We start from the raw sequence: 13289 nt of genomic DNA, 5'->3' as shown, positions 1-13289 counted from the left end.
TTTACTTTCTTTTTACCAGTATAAAATATTATTTATTTACCCATATATACTAAAATACAACCTTACAACATAAAATAATTATATTTACTCTAAGTTTTCTTTTAAATTTAATATACATTCTCATCAATTAACAGTCAGTTATCATCTAGCAAAATGAACATGTATCACCACAGGAAAAACCGTATTTTCACAATAGATCATGGTTGCTATTAAACTTTTAAAAATAACTCTTTAAAAAAGTACCTGCATTGACAAATGGGATTCCATCATATGGGACATACTGAGATTTCCACATCAAGCGTGTAGCTGGCTTGGCTGGGCTTGGAGACTGACGGGTCCCCCAAACACTCTGTGTTTGCTGTTTGTGAAATGTTAGGACACTTTCTAATTCAGTCTCACTTACACAGTAGCCACGGTATGAATCTCCAATTTTCTGCATGTGGAAATTCAATAACAAAATTATTAGTAAATATGTATCACTGCACAAAAAATTTAATAAGGCAGTTATCCAAGATGAAGGACTCCAAAGCTTTCAAAAGACAATGCCATTTCTCTCCTCAGAGCAATGGTCTATTACAACCAATAAGTCTGATCTGAACTCAATCAGCATCAATAAATGGATATCGTCCAGGAGCCTGTTAGAGAATATAATGTTAAACTCACTGTTACAGTATCTTTATCAAAATCATGCTTAAGAGAAATAATATTTAGGGAAGATAGCTTGAAGAACATACTGTGTATCCACTCTTCCAAATATTTGAAATTCTATCCCTGGATCCAACCAGGCCAACATAAAACCAGCCACAAATTACTAGTTCCCTTTGGGGCTTCTTTTTCTGAAACTGATTTTGATACAATGCCATGAGTCTATCTGAAAATTGTGATTTTTATCTCTTATAAAAAAGATGTCAGGAGTTCCCATCGTGGCTCAGCGGCAACAAACCCGACAAGTATCCATGAGGATTCAGATTCAATCCCTGGCTTTGCTCAGTGGGTTAAAGAAAAAAAAAAAAAAAGTCAAATAACTTTTTTTTTTTTTTTGCTTTTTAGGACCATAACCAGGGCATATGGAGGTTCCCAGGCTAAGGTCCAATCCAAGCTGCATCTGCGACCTGCACCACAATTCACGGCAACACCTGATCCTTAACCCACTGAGCGAGGCCAGGGATCGAACCTTAAACCTCATGATTCCTAGTCAGATTTGTTTCTCCTGCGCTATGACAGGAACTCCAAGAATTTGCTTATTATATCTCAAGATTCTTTTTATAAAGATCTTTCTCTGCCTGGGAACTTCCATATGCTGTGGATGTGATACTAAAAAAAGCAAAAAAAAAATTAAAAAAAAAAGATCGTTCTCTGAAATTCCTATCTGCCTTAGTACTAAAACTAGTTAATGTTTTCTTTTATGCTTGTGGAAATTAGCATAACTACTTTTACCTGATGGATAGAGAACTTAATAACTAAATAGGTTTCCCTTTTGAAATGCAGATGCTTAGATTAGACATGTGTTGTGTGTGTGTGTACAGACAGACACACAGACACACATAATCATTAAGATATATATTTCTTACTTCCATTTTACGGTTCCATTCTTGTTTTTCTTTATTCTTTAGCTCCCACTTTTTAACTTCCACCTTGCTAATATATTTTATGTATTTTTGTAAGCTGTCTTAAATTCTTCCTGAAACAAGGCAAGGTATAAATAAATCATGCAAATAAACTGATATTATCTATCCACAACCTTATGAGTATCCCTCAAATAGAAGAAAAGCTTTTTCTATAACAGAGAAATTTTTTAACTGTGATCTTTTAAACTGAAATAACATTTAGAAGTTCCCTTGCAGAGCATTGGGTTAAGGATCCACCTGTTGCCACAGTGTGGTACAGCCGCAGCTGTGGCATGGGCTTGATACCTGGCCCAAGAACTTCCACATGCCACAGGTACAGCAAAAGAAAAAAAAAAAAAGCATTTAGACCTAGAATTGAACGCATGTATGTTTCCTATAAGAGCAGAGATGTGGGGATACGGATTTTTTTTTTTCCCTTGGCCATGCCCACAGCATGTGGAAGTTCCCAGGCCAGGGACTGAACCTGTGCTGACAGTAACCTGAGCCCTTGCAGAGCAGTGCCAGATCCTCAACCCACTGTGTCACAAGGGAACTCCAGGAAAAGGGATCTTGTTCCTTCTAATTAGACTAAATATTTCACCTGGCAAGAATACATTACACAAAAGGAAGGTTAGAAACATACTGTTGTAGGTATACTTTGGACATAACAAAAAGAGATAATCTGGGGAGTTCCCTAGTGATGCAGTGGGTTGAGGATCCATCATTGTCACTGTAGGAACTCAGGCTGCTGCTGTGGCATAGGTTGGGAACTTTTACATGCTGAGGGCGCAGCCAAAAAAAAAAAAAAAAGATAATCTGATGCCAAACAATACATTATCTACAATTTCCCCTAAAAATAGAGAAAATACTTATGCTTATGAATTTTCTTCTAGCCTAGATATTTCTTCATCAAAATAATCACCTGCAAAGAAAATTAGGAACATCAAGTCTAGCCATAATGTGTTTTTTATAAATAAAATGAATACAGAGTATATAATGTCAATGAAAGGAAAAATTCAGAATTAGTACAATGTAATCAGGTCCACATCAGGAGGTAAAAGTTTAAATTTCTATTGAAATTTGTCCAACTAATATATTTTGGTCAAATCTAAAAAATACCTATAAGAAAAATATTAAATGGAAATTCAAAAAGTAAAAAGGACTATTAAACAATATATTGAAGCAAAATGAAGAAAGTATTTCTTCAGTCATTAAACAAAAGGGTGTTTTTTCTTTCTTTCTTTCTTTTTGTCTTTTTAGGACCATACACATGGCATATGGAAGTTCTCAGGTTAAGGGATAAATCAGAGCCACAGCCACTGGCCTATGCTACAGCCACACCAGATCTAAGCCACATCTGCAACCCACGTCACAGCCCACAGCAGTGCTGGATCCTTAACCCACTGAGCAAGGCCAGGGATAGAACTCACATCCTTGTGGACACCAGTCGGGTTCTTAACCCACTGAGCCACAACAGGAACTCCAAAAATGTTTTTCACTATTAATATAGTTTGGAAAAAAGAAAGAATCCTTCACTGTTGGAGATAATTCAGTCTGCTGGGCAGTTTTAACTAATATTTTAAGATATATAATATTAGATAAGCCACACAATATACCATGATATAAAATGAGATAATTTGGCCACATAATTGCTAATGCTTTTATGTTCATAGCATTTCATGAAGTTTAGAATAATGATTTTTAAAACCCTCATTAAACAGCAAGAATAGTAACTTTAGGGAGTTCCCGTTGTGGCTCAGTGGTTAACGAATCCAACTAGGAACCATGAGGTTGTGGGTTCGACCCCTGGCCTCGCTCAGTGGGTTAAAGATCCAGCATTACCGTGAGCTGTGGCGTAGGTCGAAGACACAGCTTGGATCCTGTGTTGCTGTGGCTCTGGTATAGGCCAGTGGCTACAGCTGTGATTAGACCCCTAGCCTGGGAACCTCCATATGCCAAAGGTGTGGCCTTAGAAAAGACAAAAATAATAATAATAATAATAGTAACTTAAAAAAACCAATGAAGGGAGTTCCCATCATGGCTAAGAGAAAAAAAACTGACTAGCATTCATGAGGACACAGGCTCAATTCCTGGCCTTGCTCAGTGGGTTAAGGATCCAGCGATGCCATGAGCTGTGGTGTAGGTTGCCGACGTGATTCAGATCCCACATGGCTGAGGCATTGTCCAGCAGCTACAGCTCTGATTGGACCCCTAGTCTGGGAATCTCTATATGCCACAGGTGTGGCCCTAAAAAAAGAAAAAAAAGAAAAAAAAAAGAAACCAATAAAGGAGTTCGTGCTGTGGCTCAGCAGGTTATTAATCTGACTAGTATCCATGAGGATGTGGGTTTAAGCCCTGGCCTCACTCAGTAGGTTAAGAATCCAGCGTTGCTATGAGCTGTGGCATAAGTCACAGACATGGCTCAGATCCCACATTGCTGTGGCTGTGGCAGGCAGCTACAGCTCCAATTCAACCCCTAGCCTGGGAACTTCCACATGCCACACATGCCCTGAAAAAGAAAAAAAGAAAAAAGAAAAAAAAAAAAGAAATAGAACCAGAGAAAAACTATGACTAACAAAAAAAAGTGTGAGGGGGGAAAATCTTACTCTCTGTGACTTAGAAAAGCAACAATAGTGATAATGTCCTACCAAGTGTAATACATCATTAGACCTTACAATTAGAAATTTTCTCAAAATATTAAAACTTAAGTAATGTTTGCCCTTCCCACATTTTAAGATTTGTTTAAAACAATGAAGTATTTAATAATTAAATACTTATTACTATGTATGGTGTATGTGTTGAAAAACATGGCCTTCCCTCAAAAAGTATATAGTTTAAATATTACATAATAATGAACAACCCAAGCTAGCAAATAATTAAGAATGGTAATGGCAATAATTATCAAATAATTTAAAGATATAAATAGGTAAAAGATAAAGTAAATCACTAGATTATTACAGAAAAGATATATAGGGATTGCACTGGGATTTGAAGAACAGTAGTTAGAAAGGAAAGTAGAAGAAAAAAATAACTTGTTAGGAAATGGAAATAAAAAGAAGTGGAGGAGGAGATTAAGGGAAATTCTGAAGTGTTTGTAGAAAGTAGAAAGACTGGGCTAATACAAATGAAAGATGCCTTGGAGAAAGGAGGAAGTAAAATAGGACAAGATAAGGTGATACTAGATTATGGAAGACTTTGAATAAGTAGCTAAATGATGTGGAAAAAATAATATTGAACTTATGAGGCAGTGAGAAAAAGACAATGAAGGTAAGATTTAAAGATAAGTAGTTTTAGAAAACTGCAGAGTTAGGGAGTAGAAATGGAAGAGTCAAAGAGATGAACAGGAAGGCTGTTACTATAATTGGGTCCAAGACAGCAAAGGTCTGCAGAAGAGTCTTCCCGACTCCCAAAGAGATACTTTAAAACTACAAGAATCAGATGACTATCTGAATATGGGAAAAGAAAAAATTAGTCTAAAACTTTATTTTAGACTTTTCCTTAGAAAAGTTATTTGTTATTATACAGGCAAGGAATTTAGGAAGTAGAACGAGTTGTAGCATAGCAGATAATTTCTGTTTAGGATATGGTGAATTTGAGATGAAATCCAAGTAAGCTTCAAGTAAGTAGCTAGAACAAAAGCAAGGGCAGAAATAAAGGACTGGTGATACAGATTTGGGGATCATTTTTATAAAAGTGAGAGTTGAGGAGTTCCAACTGCGGCCCAGCAGAAACAAACCTGGCTAGTATCCATGAGGATGCTGTTTTGAACCCTGGCCTTGTTTAGTGGGTTAGGATCCAGCGTTGCTATGAGCTGTGGTGCAGGTCGCAGACGGAGCTCGGATCTGGCATTGCTATGGCTGTGGCTTAGAAAAGCAGCTGTAGCTCCGTTTCAACCCCTAGCCTGGGAGCTTCCATATGCCGCACCTGCAGCCCTGGAAAAAAAAGGGAAAGTTGAAAGTCAACAAAGTTGATAAGCTCCTCAAGGGATACAATGTAGAGAAATAAGACAAGGTCAAACAGTGAACCTTGAGAAATTTCCACTGAGAATATGAAAAGAAATAAGTGCAACCAAACAAAGAGAAAGAATGATAAAAAGTAGAGGGGTTCCTATTGTAGCTCAGTGGTTTAAGAACCTGACATAGTATCTTTGAGGATGCAGGTTCAATCCCTGGCCTCTATTAGTGGGTTAAGAACCTGACATAGTATCTTTGAGGATGCAGGTTCCATCCCTAGCCTCGATCAGTGGGTTAAGGATCTGGTATTGACGCAAGCTGTGGCACAGGTCATAGATATGACTTGGATCCCACATTGCCATGGCTGTGGCATAAGCCAGCAAACGCAGCTCTGATTTGACCTCTAGCTCAGGAACCTCCATATGCCTCAAGTGTGGCCATAAAAAAGAAAGAAAAATATATATATATAAAAAGAAGAAACAGGAGTTCCTGTCATGGCTCAGTGGTTAGTGAATCCAACTGGAACCATGAGCTTGTGGGTTCAATCCCTGGCCTTGCTCAGTGGGTTAAGGAACCGGCGTTGCCATGAGCTGTGGTGTGGGTTGCGGACGTGGCTCAGATCCCGCATTGCTGTGGCTCTGTGGCTCTGGTGTAGGCCAGTGGCTACAGCTCCGATTCAACTCCTAGCCTGGGAACCTCCATATGTCGCAGGAGCGGCCCAAGAAATGGCAAAAAGACAAAAAAAAAAAAAAGGGAGAAGGAACATGACAATGAAGTTTTACGGAAGACAAGAGAAAAGAGTTACAAAAGAAGAAATGATAATGAAGTGTGAAGGGATTGACATGATCCCTACTTTAATAGAGCTTACCATCTCTATTAAAGTAGGGAATAAAATGATAGATGAGTTAGGAATACAAACATGAACAAAGTATTACAGAGACAGACTCCATTAGTTGTATGCAAACGTGGCCATTTGTAGTTATAACCAACCAAATGAATCTACATTGGATTACTGTAACTCACCTCGCAGCTTCTAAGACGACAGGCCCATATAGGTGTGTTAGAAGAAAGTGGCTGAAGTGGAGCCAATAAGGGTTCTTCAAGGCTTCTGGGACAGAGAGAATACATAAAACTATACATTACAAGTTACACACACATAGCATTCAGCTACTTTATCCTCCTCTTAGCCAGCGTCAAAGACAACATGGAGGAGTTCCCATCTGCTCAGAGGAAACAAATCTGACTAGCATCCATGAGGATGCAAGTTTGATCCCTGGCCCTGCTCAGTGGGTTAGGGATCTGGCATTGCCGTGAGCTGTGGTGTGGGTTGCAAACGTGGCTCAGGTCTGGTGTTGCTGTGGCTGCAGCGGAGACCAGCAACTATAGCTCTGATTTGACCCCAAGCCTGGGAATTTCCATATGCCACAGGTGGGGCCCTAAAAAGACAAAACAAAAAACAAAAAAAACTGAGACCATCAATTAGAAACTGTAATAATAAATAGATTGGTGTGATGGGTGTAATTATGATTTTATGTAATCATTTCTATTTTATCAATTGCTAAAATGAAGATCCAAGTTTGTTCTTCCAAATAACTGTAGTCTCAACAAATTCAAGTGTTTTATATATTTTTGTCAGAGCTTATTTTGTATTCTTCTCATTAAATAGTTATTTTTCATTTAACAAAAAAGTAAGCTAATAAATCATCTTTGGGTGACTTATTAACAGTAATGTATTATGTCAAGCTCTAAGACTAAATTCACAAATATATTAACTTTAAAATATTTTCACAGAACAATTAAAAAAATAAATAATACAAAACCCATATCTGTATTTCCCTAAATTTTTATAAAGTGTTATTTTAAGGCAAAAATAAAAGCTGAAACAGACATTAATAACATTTTAAACACTTTACTACAGAGGAATTAAATGCCTAAAAATGTGAGGAACCATTAAAAATTTCAGGAACTTGGAGTTCTTGTTGTGGCTCAGTGGTTAACGAATCCGACTAGGAACCATGAGGTTGCAGGTTCGATCCCTGGCCTCGCTCAGTGGATCCGGTGTTGCTGTGAGTTGTGGTGTAGGTTGCAGAAACGGCTCAGATCCCATGTTGCTATGGCTCTGACGTAGGCCAGCAACTACAGCTCTGATTAGACTCCTAGCCTGGGAACCTCAATATGCTGTGGGAGCAGCCCTAGAAAAGGCAAAAAGATTAAAAAAAAAAATTCAGGAACTAGAAACAGTATTTCTCTCTCTTTCTCTCTTTTTTTTTTTTTTTTTTTGCTTTTTAGCGCCACACCCACAGTATACGAAGGTTCCCAGGCTGGGGGTCAAATCAGAGCTATAACCACAGGCCTACACCACAGCCACAGCAATGCCAGATCTGAGCTGCATCTGCGACCTATACCACAGCTCATGGCAATGCTGGATCCTTAACCCACTGAGCAAGGTCAGGGATTGAACCTGCATTTGCATGGATACTAGTTGGGTTCGTTACTGCTGAGCCACAACGGGAACTCCTTAACGTGACAATTTAAAAAAATCTTCCCCCAGTGATTTCAAATCAGAGTTCCTCTTTCCCACCAACTCACCTGGTCACTGTCTTTTTGGGTAATGTGAGAGATGCTTGTGGATGAAGAATGTAACTTCTGTTATTGTCTCCTAGGGCATCCACTCTTAGAGTTGGTAAGTTTCTGTCACTGGGTTTCTCTTCGGAAACATCTTAACAACAATAACAAGAACAAAGGAAGATCACTATCTTGAGTGAGACCATTAAGAAAGTAACTAACCGGAACTAATATATTTGAAATAGGAAAGGGAAGATATGCTCTGAAGCCAAAGATAACAAATTTGTAATGTTTACTGAGAATTTCTCTGATAAACTTGTTTACTTTTAAAGTGTAATACTGTCTACTGAACTTTTGTAATTAAGTTTTGGAACTTTTATTGAACAGCTAGGCTATAAAGTGGTAGAACTGTTATATTAAGAGTTTCACAATATAATAGGAAAATGTGAAACTTTTTGGTTTCTAGACCATGTTTGTAATGTTGTCTGCAAACTATGTTTTTTCCCTTAAGTTTTAACAACTGTCATCAAAGTCAAAGAATCATAACACTGAAGTAAGAATATCTGCCCTAAATCATTAGCTGGGAAAAAACAACTATGTAGGTATGATGTTAGAAAAGAGATTCAGATAGACAGAAAAGTAACGGAAGCAAAAGGAAGAAAACTAATAGGGATATTATCAAATAGGTAAAGAAAGAATGAAATTAAAATAGGGAACATGATTCTTTCTGAATCTGAAGGAACAAAGTAAGAGGAAAGAGGAAAAGAGAACCAAGGATGAGAATAGTTAAGAAAAAAGTAAAGTGTCACATGTCTAACAGTATTGATGAAAATACAAATGTAATAATCTCTCCAGTAGCTAGTAGCACTATATTCTCGTTATTGTTGCTGTTATTATTACTGTTATTAAAATTAAGAAGAATTTATTTTATGCTCACTGGTCATTTGGGAGGAAGCAAGAGTCAACGAGCTTCATAGAATTCCAAAATGAAATAGACAGCTAACCTAGACAGGAGTTGAAAAATGAACTTGAAATTTATTTGGGCTAAGAAACTTTTTCCAATTATTCAGTTTACAATCTTACCCAAAGAGATAAATTTTAGCATGGTCTTTTATGAGATGATTTTCTGAAATACACATTTGTTCTTTTAAAACATTTTTAGGTCCCCTGTATCCCATGATTACTCACCCCGAGGACTGTTCACATCCACAAGGGGCTCCTGAGGTATAATCACTTGTGTCATTCCTGACTGGGTAGATGGAATTACACGTAGAACCTGTCCATTTTCTGATGGGCTGGCAACAATCATCTTGGAAGCATTAAAAAAAAAAATCAAATGCAAAAGTCTATAATGATTCGACAGAATCACTATTTAGAAAATTATTAGACATGTCCTCTTCTACTATGAATACTTATTTTATTTTTTATTTCTATTTTTTCTTTTTTTTATTTTTAGGGCTGCAGCTGTGGCATACGGAAGTTCCCAGGCTAGGGGTCAAATAGAAGTCGGTCTACGCCACAGCCACAGCCACGGCAACACCGGATCCGAGCCACATTTGCGAACTATACCACAGCTCGCAGAAACGCTAGCTCCTTAACCCACTGAGCAAGGCATTGAACCTATATCCTCATGGATACTAGTGGAGTTCTTAACCACTGAGCCACACAAGGAACTTCTTCAATGACTATTATTTCATTTCCCTCACTTTATACATGAAAATACTGAAGTGCATGAAAAAATTTTCCAAAGTCTCACAATTGATAGGTAGTAAAGCTAGATTTCTTAGGACCCTGTGTCCTAAGATCTTTACCACCTATGGTCTTAACCACTACAGGGGCGTGAGGTCTAACTGCTTAGTAATCTGATTAAGTCTTTGATTAGACTAAACATATTTATTTTTTTTACTTACTGTATTATCTACACATCTTTGACCTATTTGTATGGGAATCATCTCTGTCATTTTTGAAGTCATTTTCATTTAAAAACAGTAATTTTTTAGATGTCTAATTAAACAATATTTATTCTTCTAACTCTGTATTTTTATATATCCTATCTTGGTCTATATGGAATACTACAAAGTGCCCCCAAAAGTCTGGAAGCACAGGGAAATTGTATATTTATTATCCTTTTTTTTTTTTTTCACAGTTAGCAAATGAATTCATTGCCTCAAATTTAGAGGAATGTAAACTTTGAATTTATCTAAGAAGATAAGGAAAAACATTTTGAGCCTATCATTTAACACTATAACTAGTACATTACTTAATTTACCCTGGAGTTCCCATCATGGCTCAGGGGCTAATGAATCTGACTAGGAACTATGAGGTTGCAGATTCGATCCCTGGCCTCACTCAGTGGGTTAAGGATCCAGTGTTGCCGTGAGCTGCGGTGTAGGCTGGCGGCTACAGCTCCAATTAGATCCCTAGCCTGGGAACCTCCATATGCCATGGGTGTGGCCCTAAAAATAAATAAATAAATAAATTTATCCTATATTTTCAGAACTTTCTGAACATCTTATAAACTTGATTACCTACCACAGAAGTAGTTTTACTGTTTTATCTGAAATCCACTGTGCTTAGTTTTCCCTAGTGCAAGGAACTCTCCTTATTATTCCAACTTACTTTCCCGAACCTCTCTTTAGCTATGCAAAACATTAAAACATTGTTGATGGCCTTACAGAGACAGCATTCTTATGTGCTTTAAGAGTATCATTTGAAAAACTTTAAATTTGAAAAAAAAATAAAACACCAAAACTTCAACAAAAAAAGAATGCTTTAAATATAATCATAGGAGTTCCCACTGTGGCTCAGCAGGTTAAGAACTTGATATAGTGGCTGTAAGGATGTGGGTTCAATCCCTGGCCTCGCTCAGCAGGTTAAATCAGGTATTACAACAAGCTGTGGCACAGGTTGCAGATGCGGCTCAGATCTGGTATTGCCATGGCTACAGCACAGGTCTGCAGCTACAGCTCCCATTCACTCCTTGCCTGGGAATTTCCATATGGCACAGGAGTGGCTTTAAAAAGAAAAAAAAAATTATAAATATAATCATAAATATTTCCTAGAAATTAAGAGTAGAAACTGTTTCCTTCCAACTTTCTTGAAATAAAATCTTGCCATACACATAAAAAAAAATGCTCAACATCACTAATTATTAGAGAAATGCAAATCAAAACTACAATGAGGTACCACCTCACACTGGTCAGAATGAATATCATTAATAAGTCTACAAATAACAAATGCTGGAGAGGGTATGGAAAAAAGGGAACCCTCCTACATTGCTGTTGGGAATGTAAATTGGTATAATCACTATGGAAAACAGTATGGAGGTACCTCAGAAGACTAAAAACAGAACTACCATATGATCCAGCAATCCTACTCCTGGGCATATATATGGATAAAACTTTCATTCAAAAAGATACACTAATCCCTATGTTCACTGCAGCACTATTCACAATAGCCAAGACATGAAGACAACCTAAATGTCCACTAACAGATGAATGGATTAAGATACACAATGGAATACTACTCACCCATAAAAAAGAACAAAACAATGCCATTTGCAGCAACATGGATGCAACTAGAGATTCTCATACTAAGTGAAATAAGTCAGGAAGACAAATACCATGTGATTTCACTTATATGTGGAATCTAAAATATGGAACAAATGAACCTATCTACATAATAGAAACATAACAGAAAAAAACTCATGGACACAGAGAACAGACTTGTGGTTGCCAGAGTGGAGGGAGAGAGAGTGGGATGGCCTGGGAGTTTGAAGTTAGTAGATGTTAACTATTACATTTAGGATGGATAAGCAATCAGGTCCTGCTGTATAGCACAGGGAATTACATCCAATCACTTGTGACAGAACATGATAAAAGATAATATGAGAAAAAGAATGTTAATATATATGTATAACTGGGTCAGTTTGCTGTAGAGCAGAAATTGACAGAACATTGTAAATCAGGGAGTTCCCGCCGTGCCTCAGTGGTTAACGAATCTGATTAGGAACCATGAGGTTGCAAGTTCGATCCCTGGCCTCGCTCAGTGGGTTAAGGATCCGGCGTTGCCGTAATTGTGATGTAGGTCGCAGACTCGGCTTGGATCCCGTGTTGCTGTGGCCCTGGCGTAGGCTGGTGACTACAGCTCCAATTCCATCCCTAGCCTGGGAACCTCCATGTGCCATGGGAGCAGCCCTAGAAAAGGCAAAAAGACAAAAAAAAAAAAAAAGGAACATTGTAAATCAACTGTAATAAAAATTTTTTTTAAAGATCTTGCCATAGCTCTTATCACTTCAGCATGAAAAAAAATGTAAACTCTGATGATGAACTGTTTTACATTTGTTGAGTGCATACTAAGTGGCAGACTTTACATGAATTACCTTATTTAATTGTCATCACATGTACATGAACTATACACATTTTATATGAGAAAACTTTGTCACACGGTGGTTACAAAACTCATGGAAGGAACACAGAGGTATATAGTCCTGAGATAAAATTCAAACTCAAGTAGCCTAACTCCTTTCAACCACTATTCTGCACTGCCTTGCAATATCTGATGATGTTACTTAACCTAAAAAAGGACAAAAATAAAAAATACATTGGGCTGTATTTATTTTTCTTTTTAGGGCTACACCAGAAGCATATGGAAGGTCCTGGGCTAGAGGTCAAATTGCAGCTGTAGCCACAACCACAGCAATGCAGGATCCAAGCTTCATCTGTGACCCACACCACAGCCCATGGCAAAGCTGGATCCTTAACCCACTGAGGGAGGCCAGAGATCGAACCCACATCCTCATGGATGCTAGTCAGGTTCTTAACCTGCTGAGCCACAACAGGAACACCACCCTACTGGATTTTAAAAGGCGCAATAATATTATTTTAAACTTTAATTCTTATAAGTGAGGTTAAATATTTGTGAAAAATATTTCGTTCATTCTTAAAAAATAGGAATGTTGTGGTCATTTTTATTTTTATTTCATTTTATTTTATTAGTATATATTTTTTTGGTCTTTTTGCCATTTCTTGGGCCGCTCCCACAGCATATGGAGGTTCCCAGGCTAGGGGTCTAATCAGAGCTGTAGCCACCGGCCTACGCCAGAGCCACAGCAACGTGGGATCCGAGCCACGTCTGCAACCTACACCACAGCTCATGGCAACGC

The 13289-nt window shown here is 37.8% G+C and overlaps 1 protein-coding gene across 8 annotated transcripts in view; it reads right to left on the bottom strand.

The window, feature by feature from the left end:
* The window catches only part of CARF (calcium responsive transcription factor), a 92596-nt gene that overhangs the window by 64989 nt on the left and 14318 nt on the right, over positions 1–13289 (bottom strand). For 6 of the 8 annotated variants that reach the window (XM_047773267.1, XM_047773271.1, XM_047773270.1 and 3 more), the window contains 4 exons: positions 9314–9434; positions 8150–8279; positions 6584–6668; positions 244–433 (listed from right to left, as the gene is read on the bottom strand). In XM_047773267.1, the coding sequence (XP_047629223.1) occupies positions 244–433; positions 6584–6668; positions 8150–8279; positions 9314–9434 (526 nt within the window). Of the gene's footprint in view, positions 1–243; positions 434–6583; positions 6669–8149; positions 8280–9062; positions 9130–9313; positions 9435–13289 lie in introns of those variants that run through there. The other 2 variants (XM_047773274.1, XM_047773275.1) reach the window with 2 other exon arrangements.

Source organism: Phacochoerus africanus, chromosome 3, assembly GCF_016906955.1.
Source record: "Phacochoerus africanus isolate WHEZ1 chromosome 3, ROS_Pafr_v1, whole genome shotgun sequence".
Classification (NCBI taxonomy): Eukaryota; Metazoa; Chordata; class Mammalia; order Artiodactyla; family Suidae; genus Phacochoerus; species Phacochoerus africanus.
The sequence above is the reverse complement of the archived record's forward strand: the minus strand, read 5'-3'. Positions and strand labels throughout refer to the sequence as shown.